General features: G+C 49.8%; 3 protein-coding genes across 4 annotated transcripts in view; 2 read left to right on the forward strand and 1 right to left on the reverse strand.

Annotated features, from left to right (window-relative positions):
• Window positions 1–1,263: 1,263 nt before the first annotated feature.
• LOC122392730 (novel acetylcholine receptor chaperone-like) lies at window positions 1,264–4,012 on the reverse strand. Its single transcript, XM_043387958.1, has 3 exons — window positions 3,651–4,012; window positions 2,990–3,128; window positions 1,264–2,784 (listed from the first exon to the last, which is right to left on the reverse strand). Exons 1-3 carry the CDS (start codon window positions 3,759–3,761, stop codon window positions 2,525–2,527), a joined length of 510 nt encoding a protein of 169 aa, XP_043243893.1. The 5' UTR covers window positions 3,762–4,012; the 3' UTR covers window positions 1,264–2,524.
• A 2,744-nt stretch (window positions 4,013–6,756) lies between these two features.
• Window positions 6,757–13,159, forward strand: LOC122392713. The gene is made up of 8 exons (XM_043387922.1): window positions 6,757–6,790; window positions 7,258–7,457; window positions 7,714–7,886; window positions 9,366–9,537; window positions 9,995–10,177; window positions 10,517–10,699; window positions 11,127–11,291; window positions 11,871–13,159. The coding sequence occupies exons 1-8, from the start codon at window positions 6,757–6,759 to the stop codon at window positions 12,159–12,161; spliced, it is 1,401 nt and encodes a 466-aa protein (XP_043243857.1). The 3' UTR covers window positions 12,162–13,159.
• A 2,283-nt stretch (window positions 13,160–15,442) lies between these two features.
• Window positions 15,443–18,459, forward strand: part of LOC122392731 (neurotrimin-like) — a 32,752-nt gene continuing 29,735 nt past the window's right edge. The window contains exon 1 of one of the 2 annotated variants that reach the window (XM_043387959.1): window positions 15,443–16,602. In XM_043387959.1, the coding sequence (XP_043243894.1) occupies window positions 16,542–16,602 (61 nt within the window). In that variant the 5' untranslated portion in view covers window positions 15,443–16,541. The remainder of the gene's footprint in view (window positions 16,603–18,459) is intronic. The other variant, XM_043387960.1, reaches the window with a different exon arrangement.

Consider the following 18,459-nt stretch of genomic DNA (forward strand, 5'->3'; position numbering starts at 1 on the left):
CCCTAAATAACATCGTGTGCACTCACGGGCCCGGCGCTCTGGGCCGGTGCAGCGCCATACAGCGCTGAGGTCTGGCCACAGGTCCTCGGTCGGTGGGAAATCGATGGACGGACGGTCTTCACGGATCGATGGCCGCGGCCAGCTCTCCCCTCCCCTCTCCCTCGTGCAGAAACCGCCGTGGTCACAACCCAGACAGTACGGGGAGCCCAACATATAGCACCGAGCAGCCCTTGACGGCATAAGGAGGCCCCGGTCACTGGCGTATTCGGGGGAATATTTGCCCCACCCCGTCCTACAGTGTCCAAGCTCCAAACTGACGGTACCGTAAGGTGGGGCTATTTGAGACAGTGGGGCTATTTGAGACAGTATTTAAAATTGTTATAATATAAAAACCGTTTGAAAATTGAAATTTATGATTAAATTTTGCTGAGGCGATTTACTGTTCGATTCTACACCTTCCTGAGCAAAAATATCACATAGAAATCAAACGTTCTTCATTTTATAGTGATTTTAAATACTGTCTCAAATAGCCCCACTGTCTCAAATAGCCCCACTTTACGGTATGTTTCGGTTCCGTCTTCCTAAAGCACAAAAAGACAAACAAACGTTTAGATGAGGAAATCTTGTTCTGAACTGCTACAGCTCAGCAGTGTATGAGCAAGCGAAACTTGATTTTTTATTAGAAACCCCTTTTTGAGTGCCTATACGCCTGCAGCGTCCTGATCCATAGCCACTTCTCTGGATCCGCCGTAGCCTTCCGTGTATCCTCTCGAACACTTCTTTCATTTTTTTTCATAAAACACTCAGTACGGACAAGGCAGTGGATTATGTAGGTTACGTCGGCGTAACTAATCAAACTGTTGATCTCCGGTTCTATATTTTTCCCTCATTCGTTCCGGCCTGATTGCTGAGAACCAAAACAGCCGGCCGTCCCATGCATGGCGTCGCCGCTCTGCCGGAGCCGTATCGTGCCGTGATACCATCTTCTCGCTCCCACCGAGCCATCAGGTCATCACGGATGTCCGCCCCCGTGACGTCATCGGTCTGTGTTCCCGCGGCGCGGACGACCAACCGGGAGGGAGGAGGAGGGGTACTGCACTGGGTCAGCCGGCCGGGGACTGGGAGGTTGCTGCATTCCTCGGCGACCACCGGTAGACGGCCACCGCACCATCACAGCATCACCGACTGACGGCCGCAACATCGTCTGGTCCCCGTACCACCGGCTGATGGTCGACAGCCGGCAGACAGCACACACAACTTGGCCGCGTCAGAGCCGCTTTATTGCTGAGTGATGTGGTGGAAAAAACATCCGGGGTGCAAAACGTGACACAGATGGCGGGCGTCCGCCGGTCGGCGTCGGCACACACGCGGTTACAGGGCACGGTGTCGGGGTAGCCGCTACAAGCGGACCGCACCCACACTCGCGCCTACCACAGGTATGTTTGACTACAGGCACACTCACGGTGAACCTCATGACTAGCGACACGATGACACGAAGTTTTTGGTATCGTACATTTGGTATAGTACTTGGCGGTTGACTAGTTAAATTCCCATGCAATACAGTGAGCATTTGAATAACATGCAAATCATACATGCAATAATACATGAAAGAAACGAGGCTACCAAAGGGAATATGCAAGGAATACATATCACACGGAATTCAGATCTGAAACGAATATATGGCGGTATACACGAGCATGCATAAACCTGAGTTATACTGCATTCTGACCAGCTGGAAAGACAGAAGCCTTGGAGACATCTGAATTATTAGAAATAACACAGTAACTTGGTCAACGAACTGTTCCATACTAACGACCCACCATGCGAAGACGGCAAGGATATAGCAACTGAGAGTTTGAGACAAAAACTACTGCTAGTTAGAAGGAACCGCCAACAGGGGCCGGCCAAATTTGACATCAATGACAGCCAACAAGTAAGGAGTGAGACCCGGGAATGATTGTCGCGACAATTAGGTCTAATGTGCAGTCAAAAGGGAAGGGGCCCACAAAAACATCGTTCATGTACCAGGCTAGCAGCGTTTTCTACTTATCTAGTTCACGCAGTGCATTTGACAGACCGAAGCGTGCAGTGCGCGGGTGCAGTCTACTGAGCAGTGATGAGCATGCATCAACATTCTTGCATGGCTTGTCCAATCACTGCAGTGTTCATCTACATACATATAGGTACACAGAGCACTCATTCAATCCAACGTAACACTGAAGTCATTGCCCTCGCTGTTTATCGTTGAGCTTGTGCTGAAATTCACAATCGAGACAACCTCAAACAAGACTGAGTGAAAACATCGCGAGGATATCGGAACATTAAAGAAACACAACTTCAAACTGAACCTTAAAACGCCCCACAAAACCACAGCACACAATACACGTGAACCCGACCCATGCAACCTTCACTTCTCCCTGCCTCCTGCCCCCTCCTCGAGCCATCACTACCCCATTTGGTCAAGGCCCCACCTCCTCTCTGACACGACACACAGGGCCGCTGCTGTCCCGACTATCGACCGAAATCACTCGGTCTTCTTGGACTTGCCGTCGCCAGCGGCTGTGGCCGCGGCGGTGGCGGAGGCGGCCGACGGAGCCGTCTTGTCGGCGGCGGCGCGCTCCTGGCGCTGCACTTGGTAGTCAACGATCAGCCGGCAGACGAGCATGAAGAGGAACACGAGCGACGGCGCCGTGCGCTCGAACCGGTCGCCCACCGCGTAGTGGGTGTACATGGTGAACAGCATCATGATCAGCAGCAGGCAGTTGGCCGTCTGCTTCATACGCTCTGCAGGGAGACAGGGAGGTCAGCAGAGTGAGACCATGAAGGGCACAGCTATCTATGGCAGGCAAATGAGGTTATCAGGCAGACTGAACAAACCCTACAACTACATTTTTTTTATTAAATTTCTTGGATTTTTGAAGGCAGGGATCAATGCCTTCAAAAATGCTCACACTTGTAGACACATGATTGATGATAAATGGGTACTCACTGAAAGGTATGAAAGCCAGACATGCTCCACAAGAGATCTCCAGCCCTCCAACAAAGCTGCGGTACTGCTTGCTGTGAATCTTGATGTTGTATGCCTTCACAAATGGAATGACTTTGGAATACTTCACAAATTCTCGCTTCTGAAAAATCAGGAAATCTTGGTGATGTCTAGTCTAGTAGTAGTAAATTCTATCTATGTAGTAAACATGGAAAAACATAGCACCTGAACATTTTGTTTTTTATCTCTCTATTAAACAGCAGGAATACCAATACTTCCCTGTTCTAATTACTTAATGCAAGAAGGAATACATCCGTCATCCAGTAAACATAGGCCAGTCTGCAAAACGTGGCAGGCTTCGACGAGATCTCGTCGGGGCAGACACCACAGGTCGGGGCAGAAATAGGGGCAGGTTTCAGGAATATTGGGGCAGAAACAGGAAAATCTGGTGGAGAAGTTAAAAAATTTTCACAGTCACCAGTCTGCAAAAGGTGGCAGGGAGCTTGACGAGATTTTCGGGGCAGACAAAATTAGGGGTGGGAATTGGGCTGCCTCTGACTCAGCATTGATTCGGGGCAGGATTTTGTCTGCCCCGACAATCTTGTCGAGCTCCCTGCCATGTTTTGCAGACTGGAACATAGGTAGGAAGTAGGTAACCACTCACCAGCTCTCTATGAAGCTCTGCGTTGATTTTTGGTGTTATCTTTGTCAGTCCAACAAATATGAAGAATAGTCCCAGAAAAATAGACAGGGTCTTCAACACTAAGGAAGCCATACCTAAGAGCACTTCAGCTTTGTGTTCTGCAGTTCCTCAGAAAGTCGAGTTTTATGAGCCTTCCTGAAAGGTTTCCGGCTGTTGTGTCTGAAGTCAAGTTATGGTGCAAAAGGATCTGCGAGACTGGACCTGTAAGAATATATATTAAATGATATCGTGGACCAGTAAATGACTCAAATTGAAATGCAGGAAAATAAATTTCAGGCACTCCTCATCCTCGGAAAAAGCACAAAATCCGCCACAAATGCCTTCTGCGTCCTTTATGCCATAGCAAATATTTCTCCTTAGATTTCTTAGTGACGTCATGAATAAAGCGCAAATGTTTTCATGTCGCGAAAATATTTGAAGAAATTTTGACGGAAAATTAACTTAATTAAAAAATTTGATGATACTTGATCAATTCCACATGGTTCCTGTTTCTTAAAAGTAATAAATAATAACATCTATTTTTTGCATCTTTTGAAGTCTGGCATGTGAGAAATGACGCCATAAGATATCCGTGACCGGATATCGGACAAGGCCGCTGTATTTAGGGCCTTGTCCGTGACTTTTATAGCTGCACTGCTATGTAAAGAATAGTTGAATGTTCCAAAATGATAGGTATGACTTGTTTGATACCTATTTATTTCAATTTGACGTTTGAAGACGGATAAAAAGTTTGTTGTATTTGTTGCATTCTTTTTCACAGTGAAAAAAAAGATATCAGCATGTGGCAGTCCAGGAGAGGAGCTCGACGCCCTTCACCTCAGAAAGATATAAGTGGTAGGTATGGGCATGGCATGTATGGCATGATGACCATTTTGAATGCAAATGTCAATCAAAATTCTAATTAATGTCCTAGTTTTATGACATGGAGCTGAAATCATTTGTTCATTAAATGGCATTTTTTTATTAACAACAGGATGCGGATCCAGGGCCCCATCTTACAAAATGTCACACTTTTCCATTCACTGCATTTGGTAACATTTACGCTGATATCAGTGCCGACAAATGGTTATTCAAGCTAACAAAATGATTCTTTGGACTATCAACATGTGATGGGCTGAAATGCATGAAAACCATTTTGCATCTGATGGTCGTTTTCTGCTGCTGAACTTCGGCCAGTGTGCCATATCAATTCTACCTTCTACTGCATTTATAAGATTGAGCCTAGATGGTGTCAGTTTATACATTTCAAGCAACAATGTTCAAAGTTGTGAATTGTGCCATTTTATTCTTCTGACAAAGATGCTTTCAATGCAGGGCTGTGGAGTCGGAGTCAGAGTTGGAGTCGGAGTCGACAGTTTTGCCCGGAGTCGGAGTGGTAGTCGTCAAAATTTTACCGACTCCGGCTTCGGTATCGGAGTCGGGAGTTAACGCTGTATGGCTCAACGTCATGCCATGCACTTGTTTGCAATGACGATTGACGATACACCATCAATTTTGCGGCCGATGCCCCCTGAACCTGATTACGACCCGCTGCCAAAGTTTTGTAAATACAGTTCGAAAGCTCCGACCCGAACGATTTCTTGTGGAGTAAAGTCCTCATTCACTTATTACATTAACAAACTCCGCATCATGTCCTTAAGAGATACTACGCTCGTTGACCTTTCGAAATCAGATTTTTCCAAAAAAAGGTCATATTCTTGTTTTGGACGGGCGTTTTCAGCAAAACAAACAGAAGACGGAGGATTCGCCAGAACCTGCTTTTATTTCTGCATGTTATTTATAAAGCATAATTGCAATGCAATGCCTTAACCCGCGAGTTGCTGGGGGGGGGGGCGTTAAACGCCCCCACTTTTTTCGGCGGGCCATAGTATAAAAACGGCGCGCCGCAGGCGCGCCAAATTTTGGGTACCTGTAGGGAATTGATTGAGGTTTATTGTGACAAAATTTCAAAAAAATCGCTCGGAAAATTTTTGAGATATCGAGGTTTTAGTGACGTCATGATTTCTGAGTTTTCGACCAAAAACGGCATATGTTCAAAAAATCGTATAAAATCACAGAATAAACATACAGACATGCCGTAAACGCCATTAGACTGCCAATACCATGAACAATCAGATGGCTATCTTCGATTATTGATTATCGTTCCGCATTTTCCATAATCTTGAACTGAATCTTGACAATTTCTCGTGACTACTTTACGACCATGATACATGCATTTCTTAAATTGAACTTTTTGAGCCAAATACGTACACATATGATATTATGAATGTCACCATCGTGTTCTACGGCCCAAATTACCTATAAAACATGTGTCACAGGCTGCGAATATCAGTTTTGATTTTCGGGGATATGTGCCTACCCGGTTGACCTGACCTTGACCTTGACCTATGCTTGACTGACCCCTACATGGAGCTGACACTCTTGTAGGCCTTAAATGATGGATTGTGCACCGTTTTGACAGAGTTTAAAACGAGAGGCGCCCATTGCGAAGTCCTGAAGTCCATGCGACTGAAAGCCCGATTTCAGGTGTTTGACCTGACCTTGACCCGACCTGTGACCTCAAAATTCAACTTTAAAGTACTCATCTGAAGCGTCTCGTCGCGTTCTTTCGTTTGCCGCCTCGTGCGTTTCGCTGCGCCTATTGGTTCTCGAGTTATCGGCTGGGGGCGTTTAACGCCCCCCCCCCCCCCCAGCAAACGGTGGGTGGCGAAATACCCCAGCAACTGCCGGGTTAAAACTCAAAAGGATTGTTTAATGCGAAATAAACATCTCCACTTTGAACTTCATTATCATGATATAGATTTTGAGAGAAACGTCCGGAGTCGGAGCTGGAGTCGGAGTCGGACTCAGAGTCGATTTTTGAAGCCGGAGTTGGAGTCGGAGTCACCCGAAAATCCATCGTTTCCGCAGCCCTGTTTCAATGAGTGGCTAAATGTTTGTCTCATTTTTTCACTGCTTATAATTTCCCCTCATCCTCTTGTTTTATCAAGCTGGCCTGACCTCACTTCTGAGCTGATTGAACTTCTCTGACCATGGCCACCGTTCCGTTTAGGTCATGCCATGGCCAATGACACTGCAGGAGTTGTCAGTGGCATTCCGGAGTATGCTATCACTCGGGGCTTCCAGAGAAGACGCAGCATCACTGTCGCCATGCTGTGGATGACCCATGCACTGTGGTCACACCATATTATCTGAATGTCATCAACGGCAGCATGTGACGGACTTGCTTATCTGCCTACACCCTGGTGTGCTGCGATGCTGTTCCCATGCATAACAGCGGAGACAAGACGATACCATCAACTACCGACTGATCTCTCCTCTTCAGGCTATCACCAGACTCTGTGTAACCGCTGTGTGCCCATAACTGATGGCATGATGTTGATAACACCTTATTCATATCTGCGCCCTTTGTTCTCAGCAGATGCTTGGCGTTGACCTGTTGGGGCAGCTTTGACGCCAGTGACGGAACGGCCGATAGCTGCTCCTTGTGGCCGTCTTTCTGTATGTGTCGGTTCAGCGGGTCCACCCGCGACCTCCGCTGAGTCGGCGTCTGTCTGCGCCGTTACAGAGTACTCCCTGTGGCACCTGCTACCCGAGCTGGTGCTGGTGAAGATATTCCGCATGCTCAACATGAACGAGCGCTACATCGCCTCGCTGGTGTGCTGGAACTGGGCACAGGCGTTCAACCTGCCCGACGTGTGGCGCGTCTTCGTGCTGGACGACACCGTACTCACAAAGTCCAAATACAACTACTACCTGGGATGGCAGGTAAGTACCGGAGATGTGAATGAACTGATACTGTACTTTTATTTGCGATTAATTATTCGATTCTTCGGATTAGGTGCCAATAATGCATTACATATTTTTGTATTCTAGCTCAGAGAATGTACGAGTACGATGAGGCGGGTCTGTTCGGCCTAATGCCCCAGTTTTTTTAAAAGACGGCTCCTACCCCCGACCACCGATCATAAGCCTCGAACGCCGAAAACTTCCCATGCTTCACTCTGGCCCGCCCCATCCACAGAAAACTCTGGATCACATCCGCACATCAACAGCGCTGGACAAGATGGCGCGTCACATCCGCACCCTGGTCATCCGGCCGATGGCGAACTTTTACAACATGTACTCGTTCATGAACGCCCTGTCGGCCTTCGCTCAGCGCTACCCGGGCTCGCTGGATGGAGTCATCGCGCTCAGGTACGGGGCAGATATTGGGGGAGCTGGGGGGTCGACACGAGCACAGGTACAGGAGAGGTACGAGGTCGTTACTAGAGAAGTAGAGTCGGGGTTGATGCGTGGGGCTTGCTATAAGGCGTTGCGGGCCACGGGGCAGGTACAGGGTCGGTACGGGGTTCTGCGGACGATAACAATCCACGTTCTGGGTGAGGTGAGACGGGTACAGTTCAGATGCAGGCCCGAAAACTGCGAAGGCGGATGCAGATCTGAATATCAAGACACCGGGATATGTGGTATGCCGCCGGTGAATTTTAGTGGTAACTGGGGGGCGTGACGTGTTTTAGTCTAGTCGTGTCTGCGTGATGTTTTTTTTTCTGGGACTGGAAGCATAAAGTGTCTCAATAAACATTTTCATCAGTTTTTCGTATATCAATCGAATTCATGTGATGCCGTGGCATAATAGCGTGATAAAAGCTGAATCATGCCTCTAGTCTTAGGTAAGAGGTCTTTTCGGCAGCTGAATGTGTTCGTTGCTGTTACAAATTGTGTCCATATTCCATAGTTAAATTATGCTCGTTTTCTCTGGTCTGAAGTTCAAAGACACTGGTCTTCTAGTTCCAATTTGTTTTGCCGTGTTACCTTACCCTTTTGACCGGTCATCTTTATTTCGTTTGTACTAATATGTCGCCAACTATTTAGTTTTTAACTATTCGACCTACCAACACGTAATGCAACGATAACTCCGTGTTCTTCTAGCCTCTTTTCCCATCAAACCCGCCTTTTAATAATCCACTCACATCCCTGCAGTTTCAGCTCCATCAGCCTCCCCCTCCACCTGTGTGCCGTGTTTGAGTGCCTCTAACAACGCCCGTGGCCGTGTGGTGGTCCGACCGCCAGATGAGCGTTTACCGCTATCACCAACAGATGGCGCTAATAGGCGGCAGAGGCGTGCCCCGCATGAGGCCGCGTCCCGCCCTCGACAGAAGCGGCAGCGGGCGGCCGCTGTGCCCACCGGTACGTAGCGCTTGCGGCTGGAGATGCGACCGCCGTCTGCTCCGCTTCCTAGATGAGTGATGTGTTTTGTTGGTGTGTTTGGAAACGCTTGAGCTGTCATGCGTGGCATATGGACTATAGCATTAGTTGTGGGCGCTCTCTACTGACCCAGTACGGCCTGACACACAAAGACCCTATAAGTTTTGCTTGAAGACATTTTCACGTGCGGAGGAAAGCTAACAGTCGGTTATTGATTATTGACTTGCTTACGGTTTTCACTTGAAAAAATCCACGTTTTCTCTTTTTCCGTCGTTGGTGGCGGCTATCATGCCACATGTGCCATCTTCGTCACTTTCTTGAACAACCGCGCCTATCATCGGTAATCTTACAGATACTTTTTGACACGCCTTCGTGCCCCGTGCTGGATGTCTTTGGCTCTGCCTACCCACCATACTGGACGTACACATTTGTTTGTGAGTACATACCCCTCGCTCTGCCAATTCTCAGATACACATTCGTGTGCACGCTGGCTGAAAAGGAGAATGACGAGGTGTTCGGGACGGGCGGCGAGATTCTGCGCTCTCTGCAGCGCCTCATGGGTCACCTGGCCGGTCTGCGTGACATTGAGCTGGTGGATCTACTGCTGGAGAGAGTCGAGGGCATGCACGCGCTGGACCAGGTATGCAAGGATCGCACTCGGGTCGGGTGAGGGGGTCGATGGGTCGCCGCCTCTTCTGTGAAAGTGCCGGGACTGGTAGAGAAGTGCACGGATGGTGGAGGGAGTTGGCTTGTGCACCATTGGTATGCCGAGGGTAGATGTGTATTGTGTATATTCTATTGGTAGGCATCCATGCATACTAGTACATGGATACATACATGTAGTTACCTTTTATGGAGCTGGTTTCATGTAACTAGCTTATCGAAAACGAAACAACACGGTTGTGTAGTCTTAGTAAATTCTCTGCGGACAGGTGCGGTGGAATATTGCGATTGGCTTGTCTGCTCCGGTCCAAACCTGGATCTTCCTTGCCGCTGGGTCGTGTATCGTCTGGTACTGGGACATTATGAACCCCGGGCCTAAATGATAAGCTCCCGCACCAGAACCTGCTGTAGCCGCTGCCGCCCGCCTCCGACAGGTATCTGTGGTGTGCTGCGAGACGATGAGGGTGCTGAAACTCATCAACATCACCAAGTTCCAAGTGGAGCTGCTGCACCCAGGCGTGTTCATCAACCTGCGTGAGCTGCACATCAGCCCGCAGAACCTAGGCGACGACCTGCTCTACCTGTTGGCCGAGAACAAACTGCGAAACCTGCACCTGGTTAGTGACGGGACAGAACAGGTCACAGGCCAGGGCCGCACCGGACTGCCGGTGTGGTGCACTGTGCCGTGTCGCTTTTGGCATGGTGACCAGTAGGGTGTGTCACTCAACATGATTTTACTGGACACCGGATTTGCGAAAACAAAACTGCGCAACTTACAAAGAAAGAAAAATGACTTACATCATGACTTACAAGCTCTCGCCGCTCTGGCCTGTGGCGGCTCCGACTGGTTATTTTATTATCATTATTATTATTACCTGTTTTTGTTTTATGGCTCAATGAATAAAATAAAGTTCAGGTTAGTGTTTTACTAGGCTACTCCTTTCTGCCCGTTTTAGATTCAGAACGAGCACACGGAGTCGACGGGCTCGGTGGGCCGCCGGAGCTGGCGGGACGCGCGGCTGCGCAACTCCCGTCTGCGCGTCCACCTGCGGCTGGAGGGCAAGCCGCGCCACCAGGAGATCATCTGGCAGCAGGGCGCGCCCGTCAAGTCCATCCTCTATCGCTCCCCGTACATCGCTGTGAGTGGAGAGAGGGAGGGAGAGGAGGGGGATGAAGCGGGCGATGGGGCGGGGAAGGTTTGTGTTTGTTGCTTGTCTAAATTGGGTCGTGGTTAAGTGAATTGCCTGAGTGGCTGTTGTGGCTGCTCGTTCATTTTGTTGACCGCCAATACCCTCGGTGGCCGGTTTTTCGTCGTCCGTGACCTGGAATTATAGAAGACGGATGGGATTGGTAACGCAGATTCTACCCTCGCCAGCCGAGCAAGAGACCGAGAGCTCACCCGGCCGGTCCGGCGGGTGCCGCTCACCTATGTATTCTCACCCGTTCCCGCCCGTCAGCTCACCCATTCTTACCAATTCTCATCCGATCTCAACTGTGCTCAGCCGCTCTCACCAGTTCAGTCGGGACCGTCGTCACCCGCTCTCCCCGTTCTCACCCCCGCGGCAGGTGAGCGCGGTGAGTGTTCTCACCACCATCGAATACTACGGCACCGACCTCGAGGTGTACGGCCACCTGGGGCTGCCGCGCTTCCACCGCAGTGCCAGCTTCCACGAGCGTGCCGACGGGGCTCTGGTGATGCTGCTGCGGCACTGTCCGCTGGTGCACACACTGGTGAGTGGTGAGACCGCAGCGGCGGGGAGGGGTTACTCTGGTGTCCTACAGGGAATGGTGTAACATGGCGCTGTCATAGAGTGCCTAGCAGCCCAATGAGCTGCTCGGTCTTGGCACAGTGCATACTCTAGCCTATTTCTGTCGTAGAACTGATACCTATGAACATACCAGGAAATGGGATTGGTTTGGGATTTTGTCTCGTAGGCTTTTATATAAGCATTGTTTTGTGTGTAGACGCACTCTGCGGAATGGTGGGAGATACTTTATTGGTACACAATACATTTGTATCAGTCGCGATATTGCTACCAGCGGGCCCCACTATTGTTTTGCGTTTCTTTGCTACCTTTCTATATCATGCTGACCATTCTTTATGCTAGTCATTCTCTGTTGCCATGTCCAGTCAATACTATGGATGAACATGCACAGCAAATATGAACTGTGTTGCCTCATCTCAATCCCTGTCCGCACCCGTCCCTCCCTTCGCCCGTCCTTTATTACCAGACATCCGGCTGTGCTCTATTACCGTCGTCCGTGTGCGTGTCGTCCCGTCTCACCCCCCCCCCCCCCCCTCCCCCACAGGTGGTGCGGGAGCGCATATCGTCTGCCACCGTTCTCCTTCTGGCGCACACGGGCAAGAACCTACGCCGGCTGTTCGTACGTGCCAACGCGGTGCTCCTGCGAGCCGACTGGCCCCGCAGCCCCGAGTGGTCGCCGCAGTTCTACGATTGGCTGCGCGCCGCCGCCCGATCGTACGGCCGTACCGAGGCGGAGGTGAGCCGTCTGCTCGGCTACCCCTGGTGCTTACTCTCCGATAAGGTGTTCCGCGCGCTACGGCTTGATCTGAATCAGAGTCACTATTGGAACACGTGAGGGCGACTGGTGGGGTGTGGCGGTGTGGAGGGACGCTGCTTTGTCGGCCGAGACTGCCAGCTACCAGCTCCGCGCTGGCTGGTCGGTGGGGACTTCTGCCAGCGTCGCGCTGGTTCGTTAGCGCTGGTCGGTCGAGACTAAAACTGCCAGCGCCGCGCTGGCTCGGTGGTCTGGTGGTGCTACCAGTGCCGGGCTGGTTTGTCAGGGCTGTTTGACCGGCTGGTTCGCCTACTGCCGGTGCCAGGCAGGCTCGTCAGTGCTGGTCGGACTGCGCTGCTGGCGTCGAGCTAGTTCGCTAGCGCTGGCCGGACTGGTTCGCACGCGCTGTTCGGGCTGTGCTACCGACTTTATGCTGCCTTCACGGGCTGCACAGCTGTGTTGGGCACTTGTCAGTGACGGGACAGAAGGACTAAGAGGAGGCACCAACTGAGCAGACCCCGTGCCCCGCATACCGTCCTGGCCGGTTCGTGTCTTGCACCGAGCGAGCAAGACACGGATCTCGTCTTGCTCGCTAAATGCAAGGAATAACGAATAAGTCTCGGAGTGTGTAGCGACAAACAGGGCTACTTCGATGAGTTGTCGCTTTGATAATTGTTCATGCTCATCCTATGTTTGATGACTGGACGAATCGTCTCGGAGACGGGAGATATCGTGTGCGCTTTGAGTTTTCACCCTGCCAATTTCAGGATAGTTTGAAGTGTGGTGATTTTTGTAACAGTAATTTTGTGACAGAGATACCTGAATGAATAGTGGCTGTGACAGAATACTGCCCCAGACAGTGTGCGGCAACCCGTTTTCATGCTTGTAACTCCCCCGTGTGATTCTGACGTGCGATAGTCGGTAATGGATTATCCCCTGTTTTGTTTGGGTTTCTGACACGTGTCGGCTGTCCGGTTTGTGAAACTTCAAACAGTTTGTGCGCCGAAGTTTCGGCGTCCTACGGACATGTATGACGTTAAGCTGCCAAGGGTTAATGAAGACAGCTAATCCCCAGAGAACGTGTTTATCTTCGGATTCAGTTATCGCGCTCTGCGTGATGAATTACGATAGTGTGCTGCATTAGCTTCCAAGCGGATCAGAGACGGTACAAATATTTGAGTGTTAGTCTGATTTCAGGTTTATCAATATTTCTAACGCCTTTCCGTTTGCTGATCTGCTGATATCCCTTATGTAACCACGCCAGTTATGGCCGTAAATCTGATTTAATGCACGGCTCTGACGCATCAAGGCGGCAATTCTACAGGCGAGTTCTTTGTGTCTGATTCTGAGTGACTAAGCGCCATTCGCCGTGAGAATCGGCTCTAGAGAGAAGGCTCTTTGTTTCACCTATGTCACTTTAACGACACATTGCAGTAAACCCCAGATAGCCAGTAAGCTCGTTAGAAGTGTTGGCCAATCGCCATACAAGCACTGGGACTAATCAGAACTAATTTGGAAAATGGACGTGGATCCGAAGTTCAAATAACAGCACCCTGATTCATGTGGCATGAAAGGCATGGCGACTACAGATGTTCGTGATCCCACTCCGTAGAATTTGACGGCATTCACTTTGGCATTAGGATGTTAGTTGATCTCGGTCAGACTGCGCCCATGCGGCACGTAACCTTTCCGGTCTTGCCGCTAGATGGCAGGAGCAGTCGACGCCTGTAAGCAGACTGTGCCGGAAAACTCGGCCTAGCCCCAAACGCCGTCATGAAACGTTGAACGTCGAAGTAGGGTCGCCGATCAGGTTACAGCAAGTTGAGGAGATTAGCACCATTATAAAACAGTGTCAATCATTTCAGATACCGCTCGGTAAGCAATTCAATTTTTCGTGTGTTTACCTACCTAGTACGTAACGTAACCACCATCGACATCAGAGGCGGAGAGCACGGCAAATATCTGTTGCTGACCGCATTAGTCGACCTGGTAACCAGATTCGACCATCCCCAGACCATATCGCCTTTATTGGTCGGATGCTGTGATGGATGGGAGCGACAGCCGGTGTGTCTCGAGAAGCCGGGAGGAAGAAAAATGGAAACTCCGCGACCCTCCTTCCCGGGTTTAGACACCGCCCTGCCGTGCGCCGCTACAGATTGCCGCGTGGCTGACGCTGCTGTGCAATGAGCAATACGCATTTTATGCCAATTTGTCTTGCTCTTGGCGGGATGTTTATTGTTTTCCGGCAAGTTAGTCATTCGAGATTTCTACTCGGCGGAGTGGCTCGGCATACTTTGCTGGCGGACCACAGAATCAACTGCCTTTGTCTGGAGTCAACTTGGTTCCGACGCCACGTCGGCTGGACGATTCAATTTTCGTGGAAACCATCGGGAGCCACCCGATATGGGCGCAGGGTGCGATTTTATTGGTGCCGCCGAACGGGACGACACATCGAAACAGCCGCCGACAACGTACCAGAAAACAGTGCACGCTACACAGCAGCAGAGTGGGTCAGACTGCGTCAGTAACATTCCGTCTCAGTGGTCGCGGGACCGATCCGAGCACCTCGCAACAGATGGGATGCACCGGAGTGATCGCACACCCCACCTCTGACGCAGGACCAGCCTCTGGAGACGGCGCTCCGCACTCTGGGGCGAGGTTCGGCACCGGGCGGTGGCCCAGCTCAGACAATGGTCCCCACATTATTACCAACTGATCCCGGGGGCAGCCGCCGGCACAGCGGAGGTCATCTGGCTCCCATGGGCGCCGTGGTGCGGGACGGCAGCGGCTCCGGTCAGTGGCGGCGGGACCTGCCAACCTCACTGAGGCCGGCATTGAGCCAGGCAACGCTGTGAAACATGAGGCGGGTGTGCATGTGGCGGATGAAAATGCCACTGTTTAGGGCAATTCAATACCTATTCATTATTTTGAACTAATGGAAATTAGGCAGTAGCCGGCAGCCGCCCTTCGCGGATAAATTTAATATTATATTGGAAGGTTCTAAGACACTGCAGCATGCCCTGAGCTGTAAAACTTGTCGGGATGCTAATTTTTTCCAAGTGAGCAAATTTGTCCTTCACCCTCCCTGGACGAGGAAGGGGACTATTGTCACTCGTTGACGTTTTCCCGCGATGCTATTTTTTTTCAAGTGAGCAAATTTGTCCTTTGCCCTCCCTGGACGAAGAAGGGGACTATTTCCACTCGACGTTTTCCCGCGATTTATCGGAACAAGGTGACGACATATGTAGAGCTGAAAATCTTTTAGTTGGGTCTGATCTTGCTCCCCAACAAATGCGTTATCAGGTTTGTCTACTGTGCTATGGTCCTTGCGGTTTCTAAGCAAACTGTCTCGTTCTCATCAGTGTTGTAAAGAACACATTACTTCATTTATACTCCCCATCTGACGGCAGTATAAACTACAAATCCCTTCGAGACTCATGACGTCAATCATTCTGAGACCACCGAAGCGCTCGTACAGCTCGCCCATGGAGCACGCTTCACAAGTTAGCAACGCAATCATGACAACTTCCACGGCAGTTCTCCAGGGATCGGGCGCCGGTCGGCCCGTCGATTCGACGCTGTGCCTTCATCGGCACCGACGACCGCCGGCGGCGGCTGACGGCGGCTCAGTGGCGCGGCGCCCCATGCGTGGGTAGGAGGGGTATTGGTGGTGCGCCGCCGACGTTCGTTCTTACGACGGTGGACGTGTGTGCTGCTAAGACGTGCTTTCCGGAGGGAGGGAGCGGGCAGCTCTGAGCGGTGCGGAACTTCAGGGAGTCTCGAACAGGATCTCCACTCCGGGTGTTGCGGAAGGTCATTTGAGTCACGAATGTGACAAAGTCCGTCTATGTGACGGGCGTGATAGAGGAAACGTGACACCACCGCGGACCCGATGGTTGTGTCTTAGACGAGTTCGCATTGAAGCGGTCGGTCCGGGCGCGACGACACGAGGAACAACGCAGACGCCGGAGTCAGTGGAAGAAGGTCCGAGAAGGACGGTCCGTGGTCTGCTGAGGACTGTCTACAGTCCGCAGAGGACTTTAGCTTCGACGGTGTGTCGAAGACAGGAAAAAACTTGTGATGGAAGAGAGGTGCTCATATCCTTGCAATGAGAAAAAGCTGGGAAGCACAAGAGCTGGAGGCAGTTAAAACGAGTGTAAATGAACGGCATTGGCTTCTTGATTTACGGCGAGTCTCGAAAGATCTGTGCATAGGTACCGCTAAGCTGTGAAATGCGGTCTGCAATGAGCTGTGCCCAGCTGAGTTTATGTGAGCTCCGATTAGTCGTAGTGCTCAACTGTGAGCACCGATGAGCTGCAGTGCTCAGCTGTGAGTTCCTGTGAGTTCCAGTGAGCCCCGAAAGGCTGTGCTCATCTGTGAGTTCCGGTGAACACCGACGAGCTGTGCTCAGCCGTGAGCTCCGGTGGGTCCCGGCTGACAACGGAGCGCTGCCAAGCAGAAATGAGGACGGCCCGAGTCCTCTGGGCGCTCATCATGTCGACTGTGACCCGGGCAGCTCCAGGTGAGACAGCCGTGCGATGACGACACGCCTCAATCAACAGATGGCACGTAGGGACACCCAAGGCCGTATGGGACACCTGTCAACCGGCCGGCTTATAAGCATTATGAATGAATTAAGTAGACCCAGGCTTAGGTACTCTTCAAATTACCAGCCGCTGTACTAACTCGTATTATATGAAAATACTGTCCCAAATGCAAGCTCAATGCCACAGTAATCATTTAGAAGTGAAATGAAATCAGAGCCAAACTATAACGATAGATGTACCTATTCCGTAATGATTATGAATAAAAATTGGTATAGGTACCTAACATAATACAAGGGCAACCAAATAGTCTAACTATAGGATTGCACCTGTTGCTGCATAGCTGGAAAGTTGATCGCGATATGTGGGAGCTTTATCTGTGAGCTGATATAGATCCCAGTTAATCATGTAAAAAAATATGAAGAAGTCAATTGTCCCATTGAGCGTCGTATCGAGTATCGTGTTTGTAGTAAACAGCGCTGCGTTGGTGTTTACTTGACAAATTGGCAGTCCCGCAAGGACCTAAATTCACATTCAGGGACACCGCCAGCCACTTTCCGAGATAGGTAAAGCTTCTTTGTGATGGGAAGTGCGTCCTATAAAATATCCGAAATGTGGCACATAACCTTCCGACCGATCAATTAGGTCCAATTTATTGCATTTTTACGGCATCTTAGTAAACGCGATCAAATCTTCCGGTAGGGAGAGTGACACTAATACTATGATAACGGTGACGTTTTGTGGCTCTAGTTCCATATTTAGGAGAGTTGCCGACTCCAAATTGAATTCTAAATAGAAATGACAAAAGCATAACCTGTTTGCTACGCCTATGCTCATCTGATGATCTATCTTATTGCTATGCCAAGTGTCGACTGTTAAATGATTTTGAAAAGCTTTCATAAATTTGAGTAAAAAATAACCTTATTATTAATTGAACTTGAATTTAATAATTCTAAGTAAATAATTGATATTGGCCTCGCGTAGGTTCTTCATCTAGTGGCAAGCATTCGATCGACTCAGCTGGTCAAAAGAAACACTGGTGATATTTAAGTAGTTAGGCTTAGTTGCTCCAACCCTGAATATAAAAACCTCAAATGGAGAAATTTGAGCAACGTGTTAGTAACAACCTTATCAGTGCAGCATAAATAAGTTATATAAAAAGAATGTCACTAAAGTTGGGAAAGACAAATAGGAGCGCACATCTCTTATGCTTTTTAAGCCTGCATGTTTAGATGCGCTTTACGTCACCACTTTACATGATACCCATGAAAACTTATTTTGGGAAATGCATCGTTTCCCTGGCCGCCCCAGGGTTAACTCGTACCCAATAACGAACGAATTATTTGCTACTTCTGGCATAATTTCTGTCGTCGAGCGCAGTGAGGCATGGTGTAATACGGGGCTAGATCAAAATTTTATACATGCAGATTGCAGATTGTGGCTTCTCTCCAAAAAACAAAGAAGACACTCAGTTATGACAGTTTCCAACACCTCCAATGTCTCTGTCGTATTTCGCTTGGCATTTCTTATCACTACATTCTGAAGCATATGTATTATGTACCGTATAAACGGCAGAATCGTAATCAAACTCATTTAAAACCGAAGCGACAAACGCCTGTTGCTGACACCAATCATTTTACGTCCACGCCGCCCTTTGATCAGCCCAACAGCGGGCGATCGGTCTGCTAATGGGCCAGTGAACATCACAATATGTTTATCGTGCTTCTTAATCTGTTATTGACCGAGTGAGGGGGCGTTTAACGCCTCTGCCGACATTTCGCGGTAACTCAAGAAGTAATCGCGCGATTGGACTTTCTTTTGCCTGATCCTGACCT

Source organism: Amphibalanus amphitrite, unplaced genomic scaffold (genome assembly GCF_019059575.1).
Source record: "Amphibalanus amphitrite isolate SeventyFive unplaced genomic scaffold, NRLGWU_Aamphi_draft 000498F_arrow, whole genome shotgun sequence".
NCBI lineage: Eukaryota > Metazoa > Arthropoda > Thecostraca > Balanomorpha > Balanidae > Amphibalanus > Amphibalanus amphitrite.

What these genes read in the sequence shown, in the direction of transcription:
- LOC122392730 (XM_043387958.1), bottom strand. Translation starts at nt 3,761, where the DNA reads ATGGCTTCCTTAGTGTTGAAGACCCTGTCTATTTTTCTGGGACTATTC. An exon ending in CAGAGCTTCATAGAGAGCTG is followed by an intron (nt 3,129 to 3,650) that starts GTGAGTGGTTAC and finishes CTGATTTTTCAG; the next exon opens with AAGCGAGAATTTGTGAAGTA. An exon ending in TCTGGCTTTCATACCTTTCA is followed by an intron (nt 2,785 to 2,989) that starts GTGAGTACCCAT and finishes GTCTCCCTGCAG; the next exon opens with AGCGTATGAAGCAGACGGCC.
- LOC122392713 (XM_043387922.1), top strand. Translation starts at nt 6,757, where the DNA reads ATGACACTGCAGGAGTTGTCAGTGGCATTCCGGA. An exon ending in GATGGAGTCATCGCGCTCAG is followed by an intron (nt 7,887 to 9,365) that starts GTACGGGGCAGA and finishes GCCAATTCTCAG; the next exon opens with ATACACATTCGTGTGCACGC. An exon ending in ATCGCTCCCCGTACATCGCT is followed by an intron (nt 10,700 to 11,126) that starts GTGAGTGGAGAG and finishes CCCCCGCGGCAG; the next exon opens with GTGAGCGCGGTGAGTGTTCT.